Source organism: Stegostoma tigrinum, chromosome 5, assembly GCF_030684315.1.
Source record: "Stegostoma tigrinum isolate sSteTig4 chromosome 5, sSteTig4.hap1, whole genome shotgun sequence".
Lineage (NCBI taxonomy): Eukaryota > Metazoa > Chordata > Chondrichthyes > Orectolobiformes > Stegostomatidae > Stegostoma > Stegostoma tigrinum.
In genome coordinates this window covers 65,449,412-65,476,655 of record NC_081358.1, presented here as the reverse complement: position 1 = coordinate 65,476,655, position 27,244 = coordinate 65,449,412, and the positions used below count along the sequence as shown (strand labels likewise).

Sequence of the window (27,244 nt, the reverse complement as noted above, 5' to 3'; positions counted from 1 at the left end):
TTTAAATGTTTCCTTAAATACTTACAGTTGCACGCCAGCCAGACTGGGACTAATATCCTTTTAAGGGTATTCACCAGTACTGTGGACAGGATTTAAAACTAGATGGCAGGTGGATAGGAACTTGAGTGTGGAGAAGGAGGGAAAGAAACATGGAACTGAAACTACAAAGGTGAAGTGGAAGGCAAAGGAAAGGAGGTAGTACAAATTAATCTGAGTATAAAAGTCAAAAAGACAGTCTAATGGTGTTTCCATGCATTCAGATTTGTGAGTTCATAATTAGGTAACTGTAAATGGATATGATATGATTACAATTAGAGGGTCACACCTGCAGGGTGACCAGGGTTAGGAACTAAAATTCAGAGAGTAGTCAATTGTTACGATGAACAGTCAAAAAGGAAATGGAGGGTGCATTGTTAGTGAAAGACGAAATCACTGCAATAATGAGAAAGGATATTGACATTTCACTTAAATTGGTATTCTTGAAAACTAATGAGTACAAGATGAAAAACATTTTAAAAAGTCTTTCTTGAGCAATATTCAAGTATTAAATTAATTGTATTTACGTTTTTTTAATTATTCTACGCTGATTCTTTGCTTGAAATGTGAAAACTGGCGACAGTTCTTACATGTAGTAACTAGAAGTATGAATTTATTTTCTCAGAAAAACTAATCTCCATCTAGATCACACCACAAGTCTCTAGAGATAGCTGTCAACATCTCTTGATGGTAATGCTGTAATGGAAATGATGTACAAATGCAGAGATCAGGGAAGAATGCAGCAAAAAAAAAGAGAGACGATAATGAGAGATTCAAACATCCAGAGATTTAAACAGTTTCAGAAGTAAAGGCAATGCATTTCTAGAACATTCCGAAGAAGGGTCCCGACCCGAAACGTCATGCTTTCCTGCTCCTGTGATGCTGCTTGGCCTGCTGTGTTCATCCAGCTTCACACCATGTTATCTCACATTTCTAGAACGTACCTGTTATAATTTCTTTGACAGCACATTACAAAATTCAGGGCTGATTAGCTCAGTTGGCTGGACAGCTGGTTTACAATGTAGTGTGATGCCAACAGCATGGGTTCAATTCCCATACTGACTCAGGTTATCATGAAAGTCACTCAACTTCTCCTCACCTGAGGTGCAGTGACCCTCACATTCAACTGTATCTAATGAGAGAGCAACCCTGTGGTCCTCTGGAACTATGCTGACTTTACGCTTTATATTACAGGAATAACATGGCTATGAGCCGTGCTGAGTGAAGTGATAAATGACCATCAGAACTAGTTTACCAAGTGTGAAGCTGGATAAACAGAGCAGGCCAAGCAGCATCTCAGGAGCACAAAAGCTGACATTTCAGGCCTAGACCCTTCATCAGAGAGCGGGATGGAGAGAGGGTTCTGGAATAAATAGGGAGAGAGGGGGAGGCGGACCGAAGATGGAGAGAAAAGAAGATAGGTGGAGAGGAGAGTATAGGTGGGGAGGCAGGGAGGGGATAGGTCAGTCCAGGGAAGGCAGACAGGTCAAGGAGGCGTGATGAGGTTAGTAGGTAGGAAATGGAAGTGCGGCTTGAGGTGGGAGGAAGGGATGGTGAGAGGAAGAACAGGTTAGGGAGGCGGGGACGAGCTGGGCTGGTTTTGGGATGCAGTGGGGGAAGGGGAGATTTTGAAGCTTGTGAAGTCCACATTGATACCATTGGGCTGCAGGGTTCCCAAGCGGAATATGAGTTGCTGTTCCTGCAACCTTCGGGTGGCATCACTGTGGCACTGCAGGAAGCCCATGATGGACATGTCGTCTGAGGAATGGGACGGGGAGTTGAAATGGTTCGCGACTGTGAAGTGCAGTTGTTTATTGCGAACCGAGTGGAGGTGTTCTGCAAAGTGGTCCTAAGCCTCCGCTTGGTTTCCCCAATGTAGAGAAATTCTGCAAAGCGGTCCCCAAGCCTCCGCTTGGTTTCCCCAACATTACGGAAACAAAGCGGAGGCTTGGGGACCGCTTTGCAGAACACCTCCGCTCGGTTCGCAATAAACAACTGCAGCTCCCAGTCGCGAACCATTTCAACTCCCCCTCCCATTGCTCAGACAACATGTCCATCATGGGCCTCTTGCAGTGCCACAATGATGCCACCCGAAGGTTGCAGGAACAGCAACTCATATTCCGCTTGGGAACCCTGCAGCCCAATGATATCAATGTGGACTTCACAAGCTTCAAAATCTCCCCTTCCCCCACTGCATCGCAAAACCAGCCCAGCTCCTCCCCTCCCCCCACTGCATCCCAAAACCAGCCCAGCTTGTCCCTGCCTCCCTAACTGTTCTTCCTCTCACCCATCCCTTACTCCCACGTCAAGCCGCACTTCCATTTCCTACCTACTAACCTCATCCCGCCTCCTTGACCTGTCCGTCTTCCCTGGGCTGACCTATCCCCTCCCTACCTCCCCACCTATACTCTTCTCTCCACCTATCTTCTTTTCTCTCCATCTTCGGTCCGCCTCCCCCTCTCTCCCTATTTGTTCCAGAACCCTCTCTCCATCCCGCTCTCTGAAGGGTCTAGGCCTGAAATGTCAGCTTTTGTGCTCCTGAGATGCTGCTTGGCCTGCTGTGTTCATCCAGCTTCACGCCTGGTTATCTTGGATTCTCCAGCATCTCCAGTTCCCATCATCTCTGATCAGAATTAGTTTGTTACCTGAGCACAAAGCGTCATCTTGTGACAAGTAAACACAACTTTACAGTTTGTCATAGATTTCAGGACAGAGCTACAAACCAAGGTTTTAAATTTCAGTGAGTCTTGAAGGGGCAAGAAATGAACTGATCACAATAAACTGGACTGAATTCTTAATAAGCAATCATACAAACCACCAACAGAAAATAGTCAAAGTAGCATTTGATGCAATAGAGAACTGTACATTCCCAACAGCCAAATGTGAAACTTTTGTAGTTTAGCAACTGTCGCTAACTGATTTTGTGATAAAATCATGCAGTACAGCTGAAGGCCATTTCAGTCTATCATGCCTGCAGCAGGTCCATTAAAAAATGAAAATAATCCTATTTTCTGCTCTGTCTCCAGAGCCAAGGAATATTTTTCTTTAAGCATATTCAAAAGGAAATTGGTCATATTTCATAGATCATAGAATCCCTACAGTACGGAAACAGGCCCTTCAGCCCAAAAAGTCCACACCGACCCTCAAAGCACCCACCCAAACCCTTCCCCCTATAACCCACCTAATGTATAAATCCCTGAACACTACAGGCAATTTAGCATGGCCAATCCATTTCACCTGCACATCTTCAGACTGTGCGAGGTAACCACAGTACCCAGAGGAAACCCAAGGAGACACGGGGAGAATGTGCTAAATCCATGCAGGCAGTCAGCCGAAGATGGAATTGAACCCGGGTCCCCGGCGCTGTGAGGGAGCAGTGCTAAACAATGTGCCACCATGCTGCCCACCGTTATTTCTGGCAGCCCATCTTCCAAAACATAACAACCCATTGCATAATCATGCAAAGTCTGTCTCTTCTAGTTATTAATTCTCCTGCTATTATAAATACCTTTTTCTTACTCAAACTGTTCTGCCAATTACTTTAATTTCAATCTTCTGTTCTGAAGAGAAAAATCCTAGCTTTTCTAGTTCTCCATGTAATGAAAGCCCTTCCCTCCTGACTCAACACTCAAATCTCCTCTGTATCCCCATCAGAGCCTTGGTATCCTTCCAAAGGATGATGGCTTGAATTGGACACAATGCTCCAGTTGAGGTCTAACCAGCAAAGAAAATTTGTCAAACCAAAAGAAGAAAACCTACAAATGGCAGGAATAGTAGAAATCCAGCAGACTGGGCGAGTTATTAAAAAAAGCAACAAATTTGTCTAGAAAGTAATGATGTGCATAAAGAAAGATGCAAGTGAGATCAAAGTTAATAAGGTTTTCACAACAATATTGACAGAAAGAGCACAACCAAAGGGAATTTAGTTCATTAAAATAGGAGGTAGAAGTAATTATAGTAAACAATAAGGAAATACCAGACAGACATACTAAATTAAGATTGACCCAGATTTTGCAGTAGAGGTATCAGTGAAGTTATCAGTGTCCATTACTACTGCCATTACTAAATAGCAACATTGAGTACCTGAGCATGTCCAAATAAATCAAGAAGCTGCTGAGTTTCCTTGGTCCTTCACACGGTTCTTCATAAAAAACAGCATTGAGAAACAGTACATTGCAATAAATGACCCATTGTGAAGTTGCAATTCTTACCTACTACATATTTTGGAACGTGTCCTTTCAAGTTTAGGCAAACTTTCAACTTGTTGTCGCTGTGTATCTTCTGACGTTGCATATTATATTGTATACATATACACCGTCCTTGCTTCATAGATTTGTATTATTGATACTTTTATTACTTATAAAATGCTTTAATTCTTTTTAAATCTCTCTTAGGACTTCTAATGGATACTTCAGATCTCAGTAATATAATTAGGGAGACAAAGCTTCACCTGCTCTGTCCAAAGAGGTTCCCGCAGAGGGTTATTGCACCCTTTTTGATTTCCAAAACGTCAAGCATAAAAGCAGATGAAATGACTGTTAACAACGCCAAATACAATGAATGGCCAATGTTTTTCATTCACCACTCACAATGAGATCCAGGCAAAGGTGTTAATATTCAAACAGAGGCAAAGCATAAAATAGCAAATATTAGATTAATCTTGTCAGCTGTAAAGACAGTTAAAGCTAATTAGAATGTGCACAATACCTCACTACTAAAGCGAAATACTATGAATGTGGAAATTTAAAATAAAACCGAAAATGCATGAATATATTATCTGGTTGACCAGCATTTGTGAAATAAAACAATAGACAACTTTTTGGTGTTTCAGAACAATCATAGAATCCCGACAGTGTGGAAACAAGCCCTTTGGCCCAACAGTCTACACCTACCCTCTGAGCATATCACCCAGACCCATCCCACGTAGCCCACCTAATCTGCACATCCCTGAACACTGAGGGAAATTTAGCATAGCCAATCCACCTAGCCTGCACATCTTTGGACTGTGGAAGGAAACCGACACAGACATGGGGACAATGTACAAACTCCACACAGACAGTCACCTGAGGGGAGAATCAAACCTGGGTCCCCAGTGCTGTGAACCACTGTGCCACCCCATATAACAAGGATAAAACTTATAAGCAAGATACAGGGCAGAAGAAAAGGAAATAGGCTGAAAGACCGTAGAGATTGTTGAGGAAAAGGTATGATGGTGCATTGTAAATGGAGATGGCAGGTTGGAAATGGAAAGGAACAAAAAAATGCTTAATGGGAACAACAGAAATTCATCAACAGCTGCTTGTTATATATACTAGAGACCGAAGGTATGAGCTAAAATTACTACTCTCAAATTGAAAATCTGTAGTTCCTCAAGCATTCCCTTCAAGCTTTATTAGAATGGCAACATCAGAGAGTTCAGACTGGAGTGAGATGGTGAAATAAACATAGAATAGTCCCTTTGATCCAAACTGTCTGTGCCAACCATGATGCCATTCAAAACTAATCCCATTTGCCAGCATGTAGGCTATAACCCTTTTTTTCCTGTCTGATCATATGTTTAATTGCCTCCTAAACATTGTTATCATATCTGAATAAATAGAATCCCTACAGTGTGGAAACAGGCCCTTCGGCCCAACAAGTCCACACTGACCCTCAGAGCATCCCACCCAGACCCATTCCCTAAACCCATCTAAACTACACATCCCTGAACACTATGGCCATACTAAATTGCCCAATCCACCTAGCCTGCACATCTTTGGACTGTGAGAGGAAACCAGAGCACCTGGAGGAAAGCCACACAGATATGGGGAGAATGTGCAAACTCCACACAGACAGTTGCCCAAGAGTGGAACGGAACCCAGGCCCCTGGTGCTATGAGGCAGCAGTGCTAACCAATGAACCACTGTGCTACCCAATTTATATAGCATCCTTAACTCAAAGTGAAGTCCCTTGGGACATTTCAGAGTGCAAAACAAAATCTGACACCAAGCAGTTTACAAAATTTGTTTGGCTGTTACAAAAATTCCCAAGCTGAATTTCGCACCTATTTTGTTATATTATTTAAACATAACAAGCAAAATGTCCTTTGCAGAACTGTCACTGGAACAACATTAAACTCTACTGCTTCATAAATTCAAACTTTTGAAAGACATACATCAGTGCCTGACATGTAGCCTTTGAAGATAATTTATTAGCTTAGTTAATGGCCTGGGATGCAATCATTTTGCATCTCTGATCATAATTGTTAAAATAAGGTGTTGAAAAGAATCAAACATGATTTAAAATGTTACCAAAATTACAAAAATGTTAATCAATAGATTAGCAAGAATGAGAAGATTTTATCCACTATTAAACACTGTCCAATCTGCTAAGGTTTTAAACCAGGTTACAAAAGATATTGGGCATGGTCAAAACTGTAATATAATGACATCATCATTCAGGTTGTGAAGAACTTGTAAGTTACTTAAGCGAGTGCCTAAGAAAGAGTGTGTGCGCAGGAGAGCATGTGCAGGACAGTGTGCGCCATTACTTTTGGTGTAAAACTTAAACCATTGACTTAAATCTTAACAGGGAACACACATTATGTTGTAAAAAATCTTAACTTCACTGTCATTTTTGCCAAAATTGCAACTGTTGTATTTAAGTATTAACTATGAATGCCTTTACATTTATTATTGTTCAAACTGATTTTGTTCAATAAATGTAAATTATTCAGTTATATTGTTTGCTTAACTCTGTACTGATTATTTATTTGTCTATTTTTTAAATGACTTGATAGTTTGAAGGAGAATTCAATTACAATACTGTGAATTTCATTCAAGTCACTACCTTGTAGGAAGATTACACTAGGAGCTGTAACTTCACACACAGTAGTATTTGCACAATATTTCTCTTGCTGTGTGTGCTTGTAACAGTTATTTTTCCCATTTTAAGTAACTGACACATCCTCAAATGTTGAAGGGAGGACAGACAACCTTTCTGTACTTATTGACATAATGCAATTTGATCCTTATTGCTTGGAAACTTCTGATGAAGCTGATACTTATTACAATTTTTTCCACTGCTCTGTAAGCTGTATCATTGGACACGATGCATTTTAATTAAAATGGAAGCCATAGTGTTTTTAAAACACCATTTAATTTTAAAAATAAAGACTTCCATTTATACAGTGCATTTGATGACATCAAGATGTACCAAAGTGTTGTATAACAAATTCAGTATTTTCAATGTAATGACCACTTACGTTAAAAACGACAGCCAATTTGAGCACAGCCAAAGTTGAGCACAGTCAACTCCTACAAACAAAAATGCAAAATCTGTCCAGATAATTTTTGAGTGATGCATTACTACAGATAAGCGTAGGAATGAAAAGTTTTTAATTTGTATGTGTTATTAGGTTGTTAAGGAAGCCTTTGATTTTGCTTTTTTTTTCAATGCCACATAAGAACGAACAAACAAAATCATAGTTAGAACCATGATCTTACAGAATGGTTGAAGCAGGCTCAAAGAGCCAAGTAGTCTACTCTGATTTGTTGTTCATATGAGAGAGATACAGGAGTTAGGAGTAGAACATTTGGTAGGAAATTAGCATTTGCATGGGTTATTGCTACTTAGCATCATTTTTCATAGGTTGAGTGGCTGCCATAAAAAACCAGGAGTGACTACACTAATCTTCACAAGTTAGGAACTGCAATAAGGATCCAGTGATCAGTATAATTATTCCAGTATTTGGTCTAAACCAATTGCCTCTGAAAATAGTAAATAGTCTGTTAGAAAGCTCCACCAGGGAGGGAGGCAAGGGAGGAAAACACCTAGCAGCAAAGAGCTGAGAACAGTGTAGTTTCAGTAATTACAGCAGTCTGAGGTGCCTCTTATGGTATAGTGGCAATGTTGCTATCTCTGCACCTGGAATTCTGGGTTCAAGTCTCACCTTCTTCAGAGGTGTGTCATAACACAACTGAATAGGCTGTTTAAACATATCTATGATATACTGGGAATATTAGGTTTGAAAAATAATCCGCTGCTGTTGAAGTGTTAATGCTACAAAGGGATTTATACGCATGTTAAGACACAAACTGATGAAGCTAAAATCTTCAAGGGTGTCATGAGCCAAAAGAACAAATTCAAGGAACCTAGCAAAAACCTCAAATGTCCTGAGATTCATGGGAGAAAGCAATTGACAAGTACTGAACTTGTGTATTGTGTCATACCTAGAACTAATTAAATATGAAATATCAATATTCATTACACAATAAATCTTGTTAATTTCAATTCTAAACTCTGATTATTCTTTTTGTTGGTTTCAACAAGAATTTCCACCTTTTCATTTTACAAGAGTGTTCAAATCCAAACGGTTTGTATTACTCCTTCAGTACTAGTCTGCTTGTCAGTCTTTACTCTGAGGCTTAAGTCTCTGAGCAGACTATGAGCTACAATCTCTTGACTCAAAGGCAAGACAATTACCGACTGTGTCAAGGGTGGTGCATTAAGATAAAGTAAATTTATTGACGGTTATGAATCAATTTGACTTTGTAGTTAACATTAAGTTTCAAGAGTGACTAGGATAGCATTTGCCAGACTGACTGCCAGCTAAATAGGCTGGACTAATGGTGAGAGTAAGAGACTGTCCACTAATCTTACACAACAAATATCTTTTCAGTTGGCAAATGATGCCTTCACCGTGCCATTGGAGGTAACAAGGGAATCCATAGATATTCATGTTTGCTACCAATCTTCCTTTACACTAGGGATTTCGTCAGGGCTAAAGTGGTTATAGAATATGGGCAGACATGAAATAGTAATTAATAGAAATTATACATTTGCTAAAAAGTAAACCATTGCTTAATGGTACTCACCACTTCAGCATCAATTGCCACTTGAGCAAAACCCTTCCGACCACGCCAGAATATGCTGTAAGTCTCATCACTAAGCAGTGCTTCACGGACTCCACCTGGTGAGATGGCTAGTAAGTGACCACTTTTCAAAGCTTTGACACATTCTTCTTGCGGGCCATGCATAACACTAAAAACTTCCAACAATAATTTAAAGCCTGAAAGAAAATTTAGGGGTCTGCTTACTGGCAGAAACAATTGTGAAAAAATATAAAGCAACTGAGTATTTTAGTTCTACTGACTCACATAAAAGCATAACAGCACTGACTATAGAGTCATAACAGCACAGAAACAGATCTATCGGTCCAACTCATCTGTGCTGACTGGACATCCCAATCTAACCTATCCCATTTGCCAGCGTTTGGCCTATATCCCTCTAAAAACTTCCTATTCATATACCTATCCAGATGCCTTTTAAATGTTGCAATCGTAGCCACCTCCACTCTACTTCCTCTAGCAGCTAGCTCCATACAAACACCAGCTTCTGTTTGAAAGTTGCCCCTCAGGTCCTTTTTAAATCTTTCCTCTCACCCAAACCTACGCCCTTTAGTTTTGGACTTTCCCACCCTAGGAAAAAGGCTTTGGCTTTTCACCCTATCCAAGCCTCTCATGATTTTATAAACAACTATAATGTACCCCTCAGCCTCAGATGTTCTAGGGAAAAAGCCCCAGCATATTCAGTCTCTCCCTACAGTTCATACCCTCTAGTCCCAGCAACATCCGGATAAATCTTTTCTGCACCCTTTCAAGTTTAACAACATCCTTCCTATAGAAGGACTGCCAGAAATACACATAGTATTCCAAAAATGCCTTTGACAAAATTAATATTAGCTCTAAACCAACCAGAATGCTATTTATTGACTGGCTGTTCATTAATTACTCAACATTCTAAGTTCATGTAAAATCAGCACCTAACAACTACATTTATTTTTTTACACAATTTCACACAACCTTGAAAATTTTACTCATTTATGCAAACATCCTGAGTAAAACAACTTAGGATACAAGTGGATTCATGGTTATCAAGTAGGTATTCATCGAAGTGATTTAACCCATGTGCTATCAAAGAGACCATGTTTACAAGACTGTAGAATGTGGCAGAGGTGTATGAAACTGAGAGTGCTAGCTGCAGAGAGTGAAATGCTGGGAGTTGAGACAAGTGTCGGAGTTTAGGAAAGGAAGGCATTGCTGTGTCTTATTTCCCTTACTACTCGATAAGACAAGTGGAGTCAGGAATTGGCCAGACGTTACACTTCAAAAGGACATTTCAGTAGTGACTGCCCAGGCAGAGAAGAGAAAGAGCATAGGAGATTTGAAAAGACTTAAAAAGGTCCATTGGAGATAAGCAGTTGTCAGTGCCACCAGCAACACCCAGGCAACAAATAAAAGGGAGGCAGGGTCTAGTGGAAGAGCCATTTTTGAGATGGGCTGCTTTGAGATCGAAGTGCTGCTGGTAAGTTGAAGTGCGGACTGAGGTAAATGCTGGGTTTTCTTGAGGACTATGAGTAGTGACAACGCATAAGGCAAAATAAGACTCTTTTTTCCTAAGTCCAATAGTTGCTAAATGGACAGAGATGGCAGTCAGTAGAGTGGTATGCTCCTCCTGTCAGACGTGGGAAATTAGGGAGCAGTCAAGTGCACCGGCATCTATGTTCTGCAGGACGTGTGTCAGGCTGCAGCCCCTCGCAAACAGCATGGATCAGTTGCATTAGCTGGACACACTAATGAGCATACAGGAGGCAGACAGTGTCACAGATAGTAGCTTCAGGGATGTGGTCACACCACAGGTTCAGTTGGGTAGGTGGGTGACCACCAGGAGAGGTAGCCAGGTAGTGCAGGAGTTTCCTGTGGCTATCACTCTCTCAAACAAGTATATCATTCCGGATACCATCGTTAGGGATGGGGATAGCCTCTCAAAGGAAAAAAAGCAGCAGCAGCCAGGCACCACAACAGGCTCTGTTGTAAGAGAATGGCTAAGTCCAAGCGTGCAATTGTGACAGGGGACCCTCTAGTCAGAGGCACAGACAGGCATTTCTGCAGCCACAAGCAAGACTCCAGGATGACACGCTGCATCTAGCTGGTGCCAGATTCAAGGACGTCTTGCAGCATTTGGAATTTGTCAAAGGACAGCGTGGGCAGCCAAAAGTAGTTGTACATGTTGGTACCAATGACATACGTAGAAGGAGGGATGAGGTCCTGCAGAGTGAACGTAAGGAGTTAAGCAGGAGGTTAAACAGCAAGTCATCAAGGTTCTGGATTACTCCTGGTGCTGCATGCTGGTGATTGTAGGAAAAGGAGAACAGGGCAGATGAATGTGTGGCTGCAGAGCTGGTGCAAGGAATGCAGAATTCTGGATCATTGGGATCGCTTCTGGGTCAGAAGTGAGCTGTCAAAGAGGGACAGATTGCATCTGAACTGAAGTGGACCAATATCCTGGTGGGCAGATTTGCTAGACCTATTCAGGAAGCTTTAAACTAATCTGGCAGGGAGTTGGGACTCTACACAGTAGTGAGGCAAAGAGAAGGTTAAGGCTTGTACAGAAGTTAAAGAGAACAAGTTAGACAGAAAAGGCAGGCAACAGTATAGCAGGCAATGAGGAAAGACTGATGAATTAAACTGCATTATTTCAATGCAAGAAGTAAGGCAGATGAACTTACAGCATGGAGGGATATCATAGCTATTGCAGAAACACGGCCGAGGGTCTGACAGAGCTGGCAGCTCGACGTACAGATGCGAGAGGAAGGGCAGAAGGGGGACAAGAGAGAAGTGGTAGTGGCATTTTTGATTTGGGAAAACATCACAACAGTACTTAGAAAGAGGATATTCCTGACTGATCTTTCAATAAGCCTATGCGGGTGACAAATAGGAAGGGGGTGATTGCTTTGATGGGACTGTACTATCGACCCCCTAATAACCAGAGGGAAATTGAGGAGCAAGTATGTAGGGAAATAAAAATAGCTGTATGAAAATTATGGTTGTAATAATAGGAGGTTTTAACTTTCCAAACATAGACTGGAGCTGTCATAGTGTTAAGGCACTGGATAGGAAGTATTTGTTAAGTGTGTTCAGGAAAAATTTACCAACCAATATGTGAAGATGGCACTACTTGAGAAGGGGAAAAAATGTGGCCTCCTCTTGAGAAATTAAGCAGGGGAAGTGACCAAGATGTTCGTGAGGGATTACTTTGGGACTGGTGGCCATAATTCTATTTGTTTTAAAATAACTATGGAAAAGCTATGTCTGGTCCACAAGTTAAAGCTCTAGGAGCAAATTACTGCAGATGCTGGAATCTGTAGTGAAAACAACATGTTCTGGACATCACAGCCAGTCAGGCAGCATCCACGGAAAGAAAGCAGCGAACATTTTGTGTCTACATGGCTCTTCATCGGACCTGAAGTGAAGTTACACTTTTCAGTTAAAGTTCTTAATTGGAGCAAGGTTAATTTTGATGGTACTAGACAGAAACTTTCAAAAGTTGATCGGGGGAGGCTGTTTGCATGTAAACAGACATCTGCCAAATGGAAGGCTTTCAAAAGCAAGATAACAAGAGTTCAGGGCCAGCATGTCCCTGTTAGTGCAAACAGCAAGTCCAGCAGTAGTAGGGAACACTGAATGACTAGAGATATTGAGGCTCTAGTGAAGAAGAGGAGGCATATGTCAGGTATGAGCAACTGGGATCAAGTGAATCCATTGAGTGTATGGGTGTAGGAGTACACGAGTGCATTTAGGAGGGCAATCAGGAGGCAGAAAGGGGACATGAGATAGCTTTGAAAGATAAGGTAATGGAAAACCCAAAGAGATTCTACAAGTATCTTAAGGGCAAAAGAGTAACTAGGGGGAAAATACAGTCCCTTAAAGATCAATGCAGCCACTTGCATATTGAACCACCGGTGGTGTGAGAGATCCTAAATACTAGTTCTCATCAGTCCTTACTGTGGAGAAAGGATGTGAAAGTTAAAGAAATTAGGGAATAAACAGTGATGTCTTGAAAAGACAGAAGAGGAGGTGCTGGAGCTCTTAAAGGGAATAAAGCTCGATGAATCCCCAGGACATGTTCAAGAGTTTCCGAGTGCATTGTGGAAAGCTAGGGAAGAAATTGCAGAGCCCTTAGCGGAGATATTTGCATCATCACCAGCCACATTGAGGCATCAGATAACTGGATGGTGGCTAACATTGTGCTATTATTGAAGAAAGATAGCAAAGAAAACCTAGGAACTACAGACTGGTGAGTCTTAATGTCAGTGGTGGGTAAGTTGTTGGAGAGGATTCTGAGACACAGGATCTACATGCATTTGGATAGGCAAGGACAATTAGGGATACTCACCATGGCTTTGTGCATGGGAAATCCTGTCTCCGAAATTTCATTGAAATTTTTGAGGATGTAACCAAAAAAGGTAGATAAAGACAGAGCCGTAGCTGTTGTCAACTTGGACTTTAGCAAGGCCATTGCCAAGATACCACATGGTAGACTGGTTAGTGAGGTTACAATACATGGAATCCAAGGAGATCTAGCCAAGTGGATTAAAAAAACATGCTTGACAGAGTGTGGTGGTAGAGGGTAATTTAGCATGGCCAATTCACCTAACTTGCACATCTCTGGACTGTAGGAAGAAACCAGAGCACCTGGGGAGGGTGTGCAAACTCCACACAGATAGTTGCCCAAGGCTGGAATCGAACGCAGGTCCCGGGCACTGTAAGACAGCAGTGCTAACCAATGAACCAAAATACCGCCCCAAGGTGTGCTTGCTTGACAAAAGCACGAAGACGTGAAGAACACTACACTGCCTCAAACCTCTTACTTTGGATGAAATGATGGTTAAAGAGCGAAGAAAAACAATCAAGCCATGATGCATACCAATTCTGCAAAGCTTGTACATTTCAACTGCTTTTTAAAAGTTGTTAATGTTTACCCTGTCTACAATATAAGGAGGATTGAAGATTTCTTCAGATCATGCGCAAAGTAAACTCGGTATTTTTCACGTCTTTTACAATATACTTAGTAAAATAATATTTTTGTATTGATTTTTCTGGCTATTGCACTGTTAAAGTATTTAAAGTGCATTAGTTTCACAACATATATCTTTCCTCGGGAGGATAAGGCTGCAAGCACACAATTCGAGAAAACAGACTGTGATGTTCTTGAGCAAATTGATATAAGAAGCGAGGCGGTATCGGTAGGTTGATGAAGTTAAAAGCGAGCAAATCCCCAGATCTGGATCAGTTGTAACTCTGGCTGTTGTGGGAAATGACAGAGGAAATTACAGGGGCCTTGACCCAAATTTTAAATTTGTCTCTGACCACTGGAGAGGTGCCAGAGGACTGAAGGACAGCAATGTAGTTTCACTTTACCAGAAGCACAGTAGAGATAGGTCAGGGAACAACAATGGCCCAATGAGTCTAAGATCAGGGGTGAAGAACCCATTGGTGAAAAAAAAATTAAGGAGAAAATTAATTTCCATTTAGACAGGCAAGATTTAATAAGGGTAGTCACCATGGCTTTGTCAGGAGGTGGTGACAGCTAACAAATCTAGCGAAATGTTGAGAGGAAGTTACCAAGTGTTTAGATGTGGTTAGGGCAGTTGAAGATTTCAGCTTAGTCTTTCACAACGTTTCACATGGCAAACTGACCAAGATGGTAAAAGCTCCAGGGTACCTTGTCAAGGTGTATCTTAAATGGTTTAGCAGCAGCAGATTGAGAGTAGTGGTAGAAGGCTGTTGGTGTGACAGAGCCTGGTATACAGTGGCATCTACAGGGATAAGCGCTGGGTCCCCAATTGTTCGACATTCATAAATAGGCAGGAGATACATGGTAACACTGCCACTTGTGGTTCCTATCCAAGCCACTCACCATCCTGGCAGAAATATATTTCTCATTCTCACATATTGCTCATTCACTTGTGTCTGGGTCAAATTCCTGGAATTCCCTCCCTAAGAACATTGCCAGTCAACCTACAGCACTCTACTGCAGTTCAAGAAGGCTGCTCCCTACCACGTTCTTATAGGCAACTAGGGACAGGCAATAAATGCTAGCTAGCCAGCAACATTTACATTCCACAAGTGAAGAAATGGGAAGTGACGCACCTTGGAAAAAAGAACTGGACAAAGGATTATTCAAATAAATGATAGAACACTAGAAAACTCAGTGGAACACAGGAATCTTGGGTTGCTTACCCACAAATTCCTGAAGATGACGGCACAGATTAACAAGTTAATTAAGAAGGCATATAGGTTGCTTGCCTTTATCATTCATGGCATAGGCTCTAAGAGCCGAGAGGTCATGTTAGAGCTGTACAGAATGTTAAGGTCACAGCTGTAGTAGAGTATGCAGTTCTGGTCACCGCACTAAAGGAAGAATATAATTGGACTGGAGTGGGAGCAGAGGAGATTCAACAGGATGTTGTCTGAATGGATCATTTCAGGAACATCTGAAGAGAGGCAGAGGCTGGATAAGCTTCAGCTGTTCTTTTTTTTAGAAAGACAGCATAGATGGTTGAGGGGGGGCCTGAGAGAGATGTATAAGGTGATGGTCATGGAGAAAGTCAACAAAAAGCAGCTGTACCCTTTAGTCGAAGGGTCAATAACAGGGGGTTATGGGCTTGGGCCTTGTGTGAGATTTTGAGACTAGTATAGGTAATTGTACACACTCAATGGGCCACTTCTGCACTATATGATTCAATGATGTAAAGTCATTTACAAGGTTCAATGTGGAATGCAAGGTTATTTCTCTTTTATAGAAAGGTTCAAAATGTTATTTAGTGGAGGGAAACATCTAAAGGTACACACACTGGCAGCTCCTACAGAAATGGCAACTTCTGTGGTATTTGAGATAACCCATATTGCAGAACACATAATCGAGTAAGAATGAGCAGAAATGATAGAAAAATTACCTGGTAACTTAAAAAGAAAGTGGTCAGCTACAGAGTGGCAGGTTCTTCCTTTCTGTATAATTACTTTAGCTAAAAAATAGTAATAGTCTACAGGAATGGCCCCATGATAATAAACAATCAAGGCAGGCCCTGCATCAGGAATCTTTTCCAAACCATGAACTTCATAACCTGAGGAAAGAGGAGCAGAGTTAGCCTAATACTTAATGCATGAACAAGTCTACATTTTTATGGTTAAAATGTTTTCTGTCTACAAAAAAAAGCATAAGGGCTAAAAATAAGAGTTACAAAATGAATCTGATCTGTACAATAAATATCACAAAAGTTGTCATTTATGCCAAGTTAACAAAAGCAGATACGCATTAATGGAGGCTCTCAACATCAATTCAATTCTGGTTACAATGAATCATGCATTGTTATCTAGGTAGTGACTCAGTTCCAACATCAAAATAATAAATAACAGTCTACATTTTTCATTTCACAATACTTGCTACATTATGCTGTTATACTGTCTATTGGATATACTGTGGGCTGAAGGGCCTGTTCTGTGCTGTACTGTTCTACAGCGGTTTCCTCCATAATATTCAGCCCACTGACATGCATGTTTTACCTTCATTGCATCAGTGGTGTCACAGCCTTCAAGTGTCATGGTCCTACCATGACCTCACTATCTATTTCTCAAAACTCATCCTTTCAACCAGAAATCCTAATCTTTCTTTTCTTGATTTGACATCCATTTGTCCATGTTCCCAGGTGAGAGAAATGCAAGGCATTATTTTTTTAAGTGGTGCTTTATTCTCCCCGTGTCTGCATGGGTTTCCTCCCACAGTCCAAAGATGTGCAGTTTAGGTGGATTGGCCATGGTAAATTGCCCATAGTGTTCAGGGGTATGTGGGTTATAGGGGGATGGGTCTGGGTGGGATGCTTCAAGGGGCGGCGTGGACTTGTTGGGCCGAAGGGCCTGTTTCCACACTGTAGGGAATCTAATCTCTTATTAATGTCTGCTGTCACTAATTACTCAAGGAAAATGCTTTCCCCAAGTTCTTTCACAAATAATTCACTCCCTTCCTCCAATCCACTGTCCATACCCCCATTAAATCTACATAACTGAGGCTAGGTTTAACTGTTTGTCTGTCACTTGCTTTAAAGTGGTCATCCCTAATAAATCAATCACTCTTTTCAACCCAAGATAATAAAATGTGAGGCTGGATGAACACAGCAGGCCAAGCAGCATCTCAGGAGCACAAAAGCTGACGTTTCGGGCCTAGGCCCTTCATCAGAGAGGGGGATGGGGGGAGGGAACTAGAATAAATAGGGAGAGAGGGGGAGGCGGACCGAAGTGGAGAGTAAAGAAGATAGGTGGAGAGGGTGTAGGTGGGGAGGTAGGGAGGGGATAGGTCAGTCCAGGGAAGACGGACAGGTCAAGGAGGTGGGATGAGGTTAGTAGGTAGCTGGGGGTGCGGCTTGGGGTGGGAGGAAGGGATGGGTGAGAGGAAGAACCGGTTAGGGAGGCAGAGACAGGTTGGACTGGTTTGGGGATGCAGTGGGTGGGGGGGAAGAGCTGGGCTGGTTGTGTGGTGCAGTGGGGGGAGGGGATGAACTGGGCTGGTTTAGGGATGCAGTAGGGGAGGGGGAGATTTTGAAACTGGTGAAGTCCACATTGATACCATATGGCTGCAGGGTTCCCAGGCGGAATATGAGTTGCTGTTCCTGCAACCTTCGGGTGGCATCATTGTGGCAGTGCAGGAGGCCCATGATGGACATGTCATCAAGAGAATGGGAGGGGGAGTGGAAATGGTTTGGGGCCTGTCTCTGCCTCCCTAACCGGTTCTTCCTCTCACCCATCCCTTCCTCCCACCCCAAGCCGCACCCCCAGCTACCTACTAACCTCATCCCACCTCCTTGACCTGTCCGTCTTCCCTGGACTGACCTATCCCCTCCCTACCTCCCCACCTACACCCTCTCCACCTATCTTCTTTACTCTCCACTTCGGTCCGCCTCCCCCTCTCTCCCTATTTATTCCAGTTCCCTCCCCCCATCCCCCTCTCTGATGAAGGGTCTAGGCCCGAAACGTCAGCTTTTGTGCTCCTGAGATGCTGCTTGGCCTGCTGTGTTCATCCAGCCTCACATTTTATTATCTTGGAATCTCCAGCATCTGCAGTTCCCATTATCTCTGATACTCTTTTCAACCCATTGCCTTCCTGGTTTTACTTGTGAGGAGATAGAAACCATCACAGTTGGGATTAATGAATGAGATGTAAACCATGTCAATGGTCAAAACAGACCGGAAATGTAGACAGGGATGAAAAGGTGTGGAAATACTTCTTGCTAATTGTATTTAGCAAAAGAAACAACTAAGCATGCACTAACTGGTTAGTCCAAATAGCCTATTTCCAGTTTGTAACTTTAAATATTTCTTCTTTAAAATCAAAGGAGGTACAAAATGGACACATGGGGTGCCACACAACTGACCTAAATACCAGGTACAGTTGGATTGTGCTTCGCTCTCTGGGCCAAAATAACAAGAAGATCATGGGAACATAGAATTCCTGCAGCGTGGAAGCAGGCCATTCTGTCCATTAAGTCCACACTGACCCTCCAAAGAGCATCCAGACCCAGGTCCATACCATATCCCTGTAACCCCATATTTATGATGACTAATCTACCTAGCCCACACATTCCTGGATGCCATGGGCAATTTACTGTAGCCAATCCACCAAATAGAGGAACATAGGAATTAGTTCTGGGAGTAGGCAATTCAAACCTTTTGAGCACACTCCGCCATTTAACATGATCACAGCTGATCTTATCCTGGTCTCAATTTCAGTTTCCTGCCTGCTCCCTATAGCCCTTTTATCTCACTTTTCATCAGAAACATATTTCTTTCTTGAATCCGTTGATTGCTTCTGCCTCCATCACACTCTGGGGCAGTGAATTCCACAGATTCACAGCCCTCTGAGAAGTAGTTTCTCCTCATCTCAGTTCTGAACCAACCTCCTCTTACGATATTCTTTTACTCTATCTGTCCCACAAGGGGAGACACCTGTTCCACATCCATCTTATCAATACCCTTTAGCACTTCACATACCTCAGTCAGATCCCCCTGCATTCTGCTGAACACCAGCAAGTACAAGACTTAGCTATTTAACCACTCCTCATATAACAGTCCTTTCATCCTTGAAATCAACCTTGGAAACTGTCACTGAACCACCTCCAGTGCCACCATATTCTTCCTCAAGTAAGGAGACCAGAACTGGGCACATAAACACCTTATGTAATTGTACAACACTTCTTTACTTTTATAATACAGTCCTGTTGCAATAAATGCAAGGACTGCATTTGTACTTCTTATTGTATGCTGCATCTGCATATCCACTTTCTGCAATTCATGAATAAAGATGCTCAGATCCCTCTGCACTGACACATTTTGAATCTGGAGGTCATGCTTTTTAATTTACAGCCTAGCTCACTGAAGTTTACTTGCAGGAATTCATCATTCTTCCTGCCTATATCATTGGTATCAATGTGTATCATGACCTCTGGCTGTTTACCCTTCCCCTTCACTATATCTTGAGAAGACTTGGAGATATCCCTGACCCTGTCAAAACACTATTCTTGAGTCTTGTTTGCAGCAACAGAAACACCCATCTATGCCTCTAACAACTGAATCCCCAAATACCACCACTTGTCTGCACTTCAATCTACCCTCCCATAGCCAGTTGTGGTGCCACTGTTGTAGGTACTGCCGTTGTCATCCCCTAATAAGCTGTCCCCCTGAACAGTGCCTAAAATAAAACACCTGTTCAAGAGGTGATAGCCACTGGAGGCCCCTGTGCTGACTGTCTGCCCCTTGTGATCATCATTTATCTATCTATATGCCTCAACATTGGGTGCACCACCTCCCATCATCTGAGGAGAGTTCAAAGAACATAATCAGCATGATTTCCCATGATCAACTTCCACTTAAAACTCTGATCTCCTACCAAGCACTCAAAATGTGAGGAGTTCAGGAGTGTTAAGATATTTTCTAATAATATATAAATTTCCCTAAGCAACCGGTTTAAAGATGTTCCCACATATCTCTGGGGGAAGGCGGGACTTGAACCCTTTCCTGATTCTAACACTATAACATAAGAAGCCCATAAAAATCAAAAGTCTGGCATGGAAGCCAGCAATGTTTTCGGATTGAACACGACTGTTATAGGGACCACGCTCTAACCATCTGAGCTAACCAGGCTGTTTCTTTAAGGAGTATCTTTAATACAAGGTTTATCACCAATTTTGTCAAGGTCTAGCAATTAAATTCACAAGCTGTGCAGTGTTTATCTTTGCAATCCCCGAATGACAGAAAATAATACACAAGGAACAGAAGTGATTCTGCCCATCAATTCAATACCTCAAATTTTCTGACTCCTCTTCTCCAGTAAATAGTTTAAACGAGTAAAAGAGTATTTCATATGCGAGCCTTCAGTTAATCATTTCCTTAGTCTGAGAAAGACTATATCATTGTTCTATGCTAAGCTGAGTTTAAAAACCTGTATAGCTTTTTCAGTAGATTCTATCATAACACTGCCCAGTCATTCTTCCCACAGCTGCATTGCCAAAATGTCGCTATTTTGAGTCATAGGGTAATACAGCATGGAAACAAGCCCTTCAGCCCAAATTGGTCCATGCTGGCCATTGTGCTCTCTCAACTAATTCCAACTGCCTGCTTTTGGTCCATATTCCTCTAAACACTTCTCATCCATGCGCCTATTTTTAAAATATTGCTATTGTGCTGGTCTCAACCACCCTCTCCGACAGCCCATTCCATCTACACACCACTCTCTGCGTGAAAACGTTGCCCGTCAGGTCCTTCTTAAATCTAGCCCCTCTCACCGTAACTCCAGTTTTCAATTCCCCATCCCTAGGAAAAACTATGTGCATTCATCCTATTTATGCCCCTCATGATTTTCTTCACTTTAATTAGATCACCCCTCATTCTCCTAAGTTCCAAGGACGGAAGTCCTATCCTGGCCAAACTCTCCCTATAACTCAGGTCTACTAGGCCTGGCAACATCCTCGTAAATTTTCTTTGCACACTTTTCAGTTTAACTATGTCTTTCCTATAACAGGGTGACCAAATCTATACATAATACTCCGAGTGCAGCCTCAAAAATGACTTAGACAACTGTAGCACAATGTCCCAACTCCTATATTCAATGCCTCAACCAATGAAGGCTAGCATGCTAAATGCCTTCTCCACCACTCTGTCCACATGTGACACCACTTAAAAAGAACTATGTACTTGTACTCCTACTCTGTTCCACAACACTCCTTAGGACCTTCCCACTTACTATACAAATCCTACCTTGGTTTGAATTTCCAAAGTGCAACACTCACACTTCTCTGTGTTGAACTACATTTGCCAATCCTCATTCCACTTCCCCATCTGATCAAAGTCACTCTAATTTTTGATAACCTTCCTCGCTATCAACAACATCTCCTAATTTTGTATCATCTGCAAACTAAATTATCATGCTTTATACATTCATTTCCAGAACATTTATGCATATAACAAATAACAAAGGTCCAACACCAACACGTTGCCGCCTTTGAGCCGAATTTGAATCCAATTAGCTACCTCTCCCTGGATCCTATGCAGCCTAATTTTCATGACCAGCCTGCTGTGCAGAACGTTGTCAAAGGCCTTACTCACGTCCATATAGGCAACATCGACTGCCCTACGCTCATCTATTCTCTTGGTGACCTTTTCAAAACATTTTAAAAGATTTGTCAGACAAGACTTCCCATGTACAAATCCACGCTCACTATCCCTAATCAGACCATGACTATCCCAATGTTAGTGATCTTGTCCTTAAGTTTCCTTTCCAATAACTTGCCTACCACTGACATCAGGCTCACTGGCCTGTAGTTTCCTGACTTGTCTTTGCTACCTTTCTTAAACAACGGAACAACATTAGTGACTTTCCAGTCTTCTGGGGCTTCTCCAGTGGCTAAAGATGAGGCAAAACTCTCTGCAAAGGCGTCTGCAATCTCTTCCCTAGTCTCCCACAACATCAGAGGATGGACGTGATCAGGCTCATAGAACATATCCACTTTAATGGGCTTTAAGGCTGCAAACACCGTCTCTCTGTTAAAGTATATGCGGTCTAAAACATGCCCACTGGTTTCCCTTATTTCCTTAGCATCCATGATTCGCTCCTCAGTAAACACCAAGAAGAAACAGTCATTAAAAATGTCGATCTCCTATGACCTATCTCCTATGACTCCACGTAAAGACAGCCATGCCAATCTTTAAGTGGGCCTATTCTCTCCCTCGCCACTCTCTTCCTCATAATATAGCCACAGAACTTACGTAACCCTTGCCGGATGCATCTCATACGTTTTCCCTCGAGTGTGTTCCTACACATTTTATAGTCATCTAGGGATTCACTTGGGTGTGACAGCTTCAACCCGATGTATGCCTTCTTCTTTTTCCCTGACCAAAGCCTCAAAGTTCCTCATCAGCCAGGGATCCCCAAACTTGCCAGATTTTCTCTTTACCCTAACAGGGACACACTGTCTCTGGACTTTTGATATGACACTTTTAAAAGCTTCCCATTTGCCAGTCGTTCCTTTTCCTTCACAGACTCACCTAATAAACCTCTTAGATCCTGCCCAAAATTGGCCCTGCTCCAGTTCAGCACTTTAACCTGTGGACCTGTCCTATCTTTTCCATAACTATGTTAAAAATTGGAGCGTTTTGGTCATTGGCCTCAAAGTGTTCTCCAACTGACACTTCAATCACTAGCATGACCCTTGTTTCCTTAGAGGAGGTTGAGTTTGCACCCTCCCGATTTGTCACCTCCAGATTTGAAATTTCCAGAATACTGCAGATGTTGGAAATATGAAGTCAAACTAAAAAAAAAAGCCGGAAATACTCTACAGCTTACTGTAATATTTGTGGCCAGAAATCCAGTTATTTCATTTCTTTCAGGAAGGTCACAGAGAAACAGGGAACAATACAGCCCTTTGGCCCTCCAAGCCCGCGCCAATACATTTTGCCCTTCCATACTTAAACTGTCTTCACTTTCAGGATCCGTATCCCTCTATTCCCTTCCTTTTCATGTATTCATCCAGGTGTTTACTGAATGCTGTTATTATGTTTGCTTCCAACATCTCCTCTGGCAGCGTGTTCCAGGCACACACCGCCCTTGTATGAGGCAAGTTTCTCCCTGTGATGCCTCCCTACCCTTATCACATTTTAAATATTCACTCGTTTTGTAAATTCTGCCATTTAACTGCAGTTTCCTCTCAGCCTATATTCTTTCATCATTTTGACTGCAAAATTTTATGTACTACTGGATCCCCCACTACTCCAATACACCAACATGAATGAGCAGCTTTCAGCTGCCTTGACCTTATCCTTTACAACTGCTGATCGAAAGCACTCTCTGCCTTTCTGACAATCTGGTAAAGATCAAGTTTTTTGGCGAAGCTCATTACTACCGTCAAACTTTTCCCTTACAACCTGAAATCCATTTTCTTTATAGCTATTTGTAACGTAGTGTCAAAATGTTCCTGTTGCTAAGACACAATAGAAATACAAGTCACTCAAAATTGCAGCCATATTTGCCCACAATGAGACATGGTTGCAAGTCACTTCTTCATGTAATGCACCCGACTCTCAGGTAATGACAGATGAGTCCTATAGTCTGGTAACGCTATGGCGATTTTACATGTTCTAGATACTGTTTAAATTTGGACACTAAGTAATAGTGACTTGTCTCAATGCACACAGACAATGAAGACCATCAGTTTGAAAGGGACAAAGTAACCATACTGAAACTAGCAAACACCAGACATGCAAAGGAAGTTCTGAAAGCCTGGCTCTCAACACGGGACTCCATTAACAAGCACACAGGAATAGACCCTGTATACAGACCGCTGCTAAAACAACAAAACCAGAAATGACAAGACCACCACAGCATCATATAAATCTAGAAGGAAGCTGAACACCAACACTTCAATTAGAAATCACACTGATGGTGCCTAGAAGGAAAACGACACATCTGCAACACCACAGAACAACTGGCTTGGTGAGCTAACAAACAAATGCACAATTCTATCATGGTCAGTTACCAAATGGTCTCTCAAAACTACAGTGTGGAAACAGGCTCTTCAGCCCAATGAGTCTATACCAACCCTCAGAGCATCCCACCCAGACCAATGCCCTTATAACCCACTTAATCTACATACCCCTGAACACTCTGGGCATTGCCAATCCACATAGCCTGCACATCTTTGGACTGTGGGAGGAAATCAGATCACCCGGAGGAAACACATGCAGACATGGGGAAAATGAGCAAACTCACACAGACAGTTGCCCGAGGGTAGAATCAAACCCAGGTCCCCTGGCACTGTGATTAAACTGTGAGGCAACAATGCTAACCACTGAGCCACTGTGCTGCCTCCACAATAATACCCAGTCAAAAATAGCCTATTTTCTAGTTGCTTCCTCAACATATTGGGCAGAGAACTATCTCATGTACAATCCAGGAATTCCTTCACTAGATAACTCCTCCATAACTAGTTTGATTTTGCCCAACTTCCCTCGGAACTGGTCCTAATATCCCAGAAAAATGAAACCCTCCATTTTGCATCATCTCTTTGGCTGCTGTTCATCTTAGATATCCTCCTACTTCTACTATGACTAGCATACGGCACTGGTAGTAATCCTGAAGTTGCTATCTTTGAGATTCTATTTTTTAGCCTGCTCCTTAGCTCTCTACATTCTGCTTTTAGGACATTATCCTTTCTTTAAACCTAAGTTGTTGGCACCAATGTGTACCACGATCACTGGTTGCTCACCCTCGCCTTCCAGGATGTCAAAGAGGCCATCTTGGAGTTTTGTTTGCGTCACAAAAACACTTATCTATTTGCCTTACAATTGAATCCTTTATGACTATTTTGTTTCCACACTTTTCGCTCCTCCTTTGTACAGCACAGCCAACTGTGCTGCCACAAATAGACTGTTGCTGTTATCCCTTGAAAGGTCGTTTCTCTCAACAGTATTCAATGCAGTATATCCATTTTTCAGGGAAATGACCACAGGGGATTCCTGCACTGCCTAGCTAGTCCTCTTACTGATGGTGTGCAATAACTGGTCATCTAGTCCCTCTCCCCCTGTGGAATCTTAGACTGCTGCCTAACTACCTCTCAATATGTGCTATCCACAATTCTCTCAGCTTTGTGGATGCTCCAGTGTCTCCTGCTGCCACTCTAGCTCCGAAGCCAGGAGCTGCAGGTGGACAAACTTCCTGCATACTTGCTGATCCCAGGCACTGGAAATGTGTCTTGCTTCCCACATAGAGCAGGAGAAGCGCAACACAACTGCAGGATATCCTTTCCAGACTGCTTCATTGTGACATCAATTGCGAGGACACCCAAAATATCTGTACTGGGTAAATTCTAAGTAGCACCTAGTTGCACACAACGGTCCAGATTTTCAAGTCATCAGGTCGTCAGAGACAGGAGATAACCAAGAGGTTTGACACAGTGCCCCTCAAAAAAATATATTAACCCCAGGGGAGTTGCCCAGGAAATCTAAATGTTTGTCCCACGTTCCTGGAGACACGGGCACCAATTAAGTCTTCCATTTTGAGCTAGAGATGGAGACTTTGGATGGTTCCACTCAACTAACATGAACCAAGGCCACCAGCCAACTCCCTATGACTGCACCAGCTAGCCCCTGACCTGACAACACCTTAACCACTAAACATGATGTACTGCAGCAGATAATCAGTTATCTTTTAAACAGGCCAACAGTCTAGATTTCAATTCATTTCTTCTGTCATGAGGCAGCAAATCATAAGCTTTACGGTAGCAAATTGTTAATTCATAATATTAAGAGGACTATTGAATTCTTCAATCAAATGAGCTAAAATTGCATCCCAATACCTTCTCTTTGTGGTTTTTCAAATGAGCTTTGGAACATTTAAACTCTTTACTTACTGGAATGTGGTGTAACTAATGCTTGTAAAAAAGGGGCACGATTTCTATGTAGATTTTTCTCTCACCAAAGCTTGCTGCACTGAGTCAATTTTGGAGGATCCTCCATTGTCTTAGATACATGGGAAAATTGGAACATAGCAAATACAATTTTTGGATCAGATTTTCTAAACCAGGAGAAGATCTCATAAGCAAAGTTGGAAAAGCGATGAAGCGCTTTTGGTGGGGATACTTGACAAACAAAAGCAGGTTAGCACACTGGAATAACCTACTGCCCTACTTTGAATAATGCAATCTGCCCAATTAGAGGGATATTGTCTCAAGTTCAACAGCTCATTTAAATGAAATAGCTTTACAATTCAGCAATAAGAGGCATGAAACAGTACTTAAAATATGAAACTGGCTAGATAATAGGCCTAAGAATAGGAAATATTTAAATTTGCAAAGAGGTTAAAGCAACACATATTATCATTCAGTTCTGGCACTGTTTCTATTTTTAAACACATTCATCCAAAGCTGCCAGTAATAGTAAAATAAAGCAGTGTAAATCATGAAAAATGAAACCAACTTCAGAGTATTTGGAATTTTAAATAATTGCCTGAGAAGCCAAACATAATATTCATCCAAACTGAATCATTAATGAGACAGCAAGAGTGAATAGGCCACACATCAAATGGAAGGCTTGCATATGACCTGACCAGGAAAAAGGTTTTGGGTTGCTGTGGATGATTCTATGAAACTGTCACCGCAGTATGGAGCTGCAGATTGTCAAACAATGCAATTTCCAGTCACCGAATTGATAGAGGGATATTATAGTGAGCATAACAATGACTGCAGCTTTCAGTTATTAATGAGGAATTGTCGATCTATTCTTTCAGAATGAGAGAAATTCATGAGACCGTAAACAAAGGGTTTGAAAACTGAAAGACATTTATTAAGTTGATGCATGCAAAAGAAAACACAAATACTGAATCAATACTAAAAATTAAGAAGTTTAGATGAACAAGGAATTTAGGAGATTGCTTCCCAATAACAGGGAATGGATATCTGAAGTAAGACAACCAAGGCAGGCTATTTAACAGAACACAAGTGTTGTCAAGAAGAATGGAGGGAATGAAGTCAGAAAGTTAGTCTAAATAGTGACTAGCTCTTACAAATGACCAAACATTGTCAGATAATGTTCTGTATACTTAAGACAGTCACACCTAATATGGCAATTTATATTTTAAAACTAATAGACCACCATGTTTAATAAAATATTTTCTACAACTTCAGAATAATTTCATCACACATGAAGTTTTCCAGACTATAATTAATTTACTTAGATGTCACAGGTACAAGATCAAGTGTATTGCTTATGAGGTATTTTCACTACCAACGAAAGTTAAGTTTGATTACAAAATCTGCCTTGGCATCTTGATTCAGAAGTCCACTACTGTT

General features: G+C 41.8%; 1 protein-coding gene across 2 annotated transcripts in view; it reads right to left on the bottom strand.

The window, feature by feature from the left end:
• tmem68 (transmembrane protein 68) overlaps positions 1 to 27,244 on the bottom strand; it is a 63,367-nt gene that overhangs the window by 25,989 nt on the left and 10,134 nt on the right. For both annotated transcript variants that reach the window (XM_048528622.2, XM_048528621.2), the window contains 2 exons: positions 15,815 to 15,982; positions 8,892 to 9,085 (listed from right to left, as the gene is read on the bottom strand). In XM_048528622.2, the coding sequence (XP_048384579.2) occupies positions 8,892 to 9,085; positions 15,815 to 15,982 (362 nt within the window). The remainder of the gene's footprint in view (positions 1 to 8,891; positions 9,086 to 15,814; positions 15,983 to 27,244) is intronic.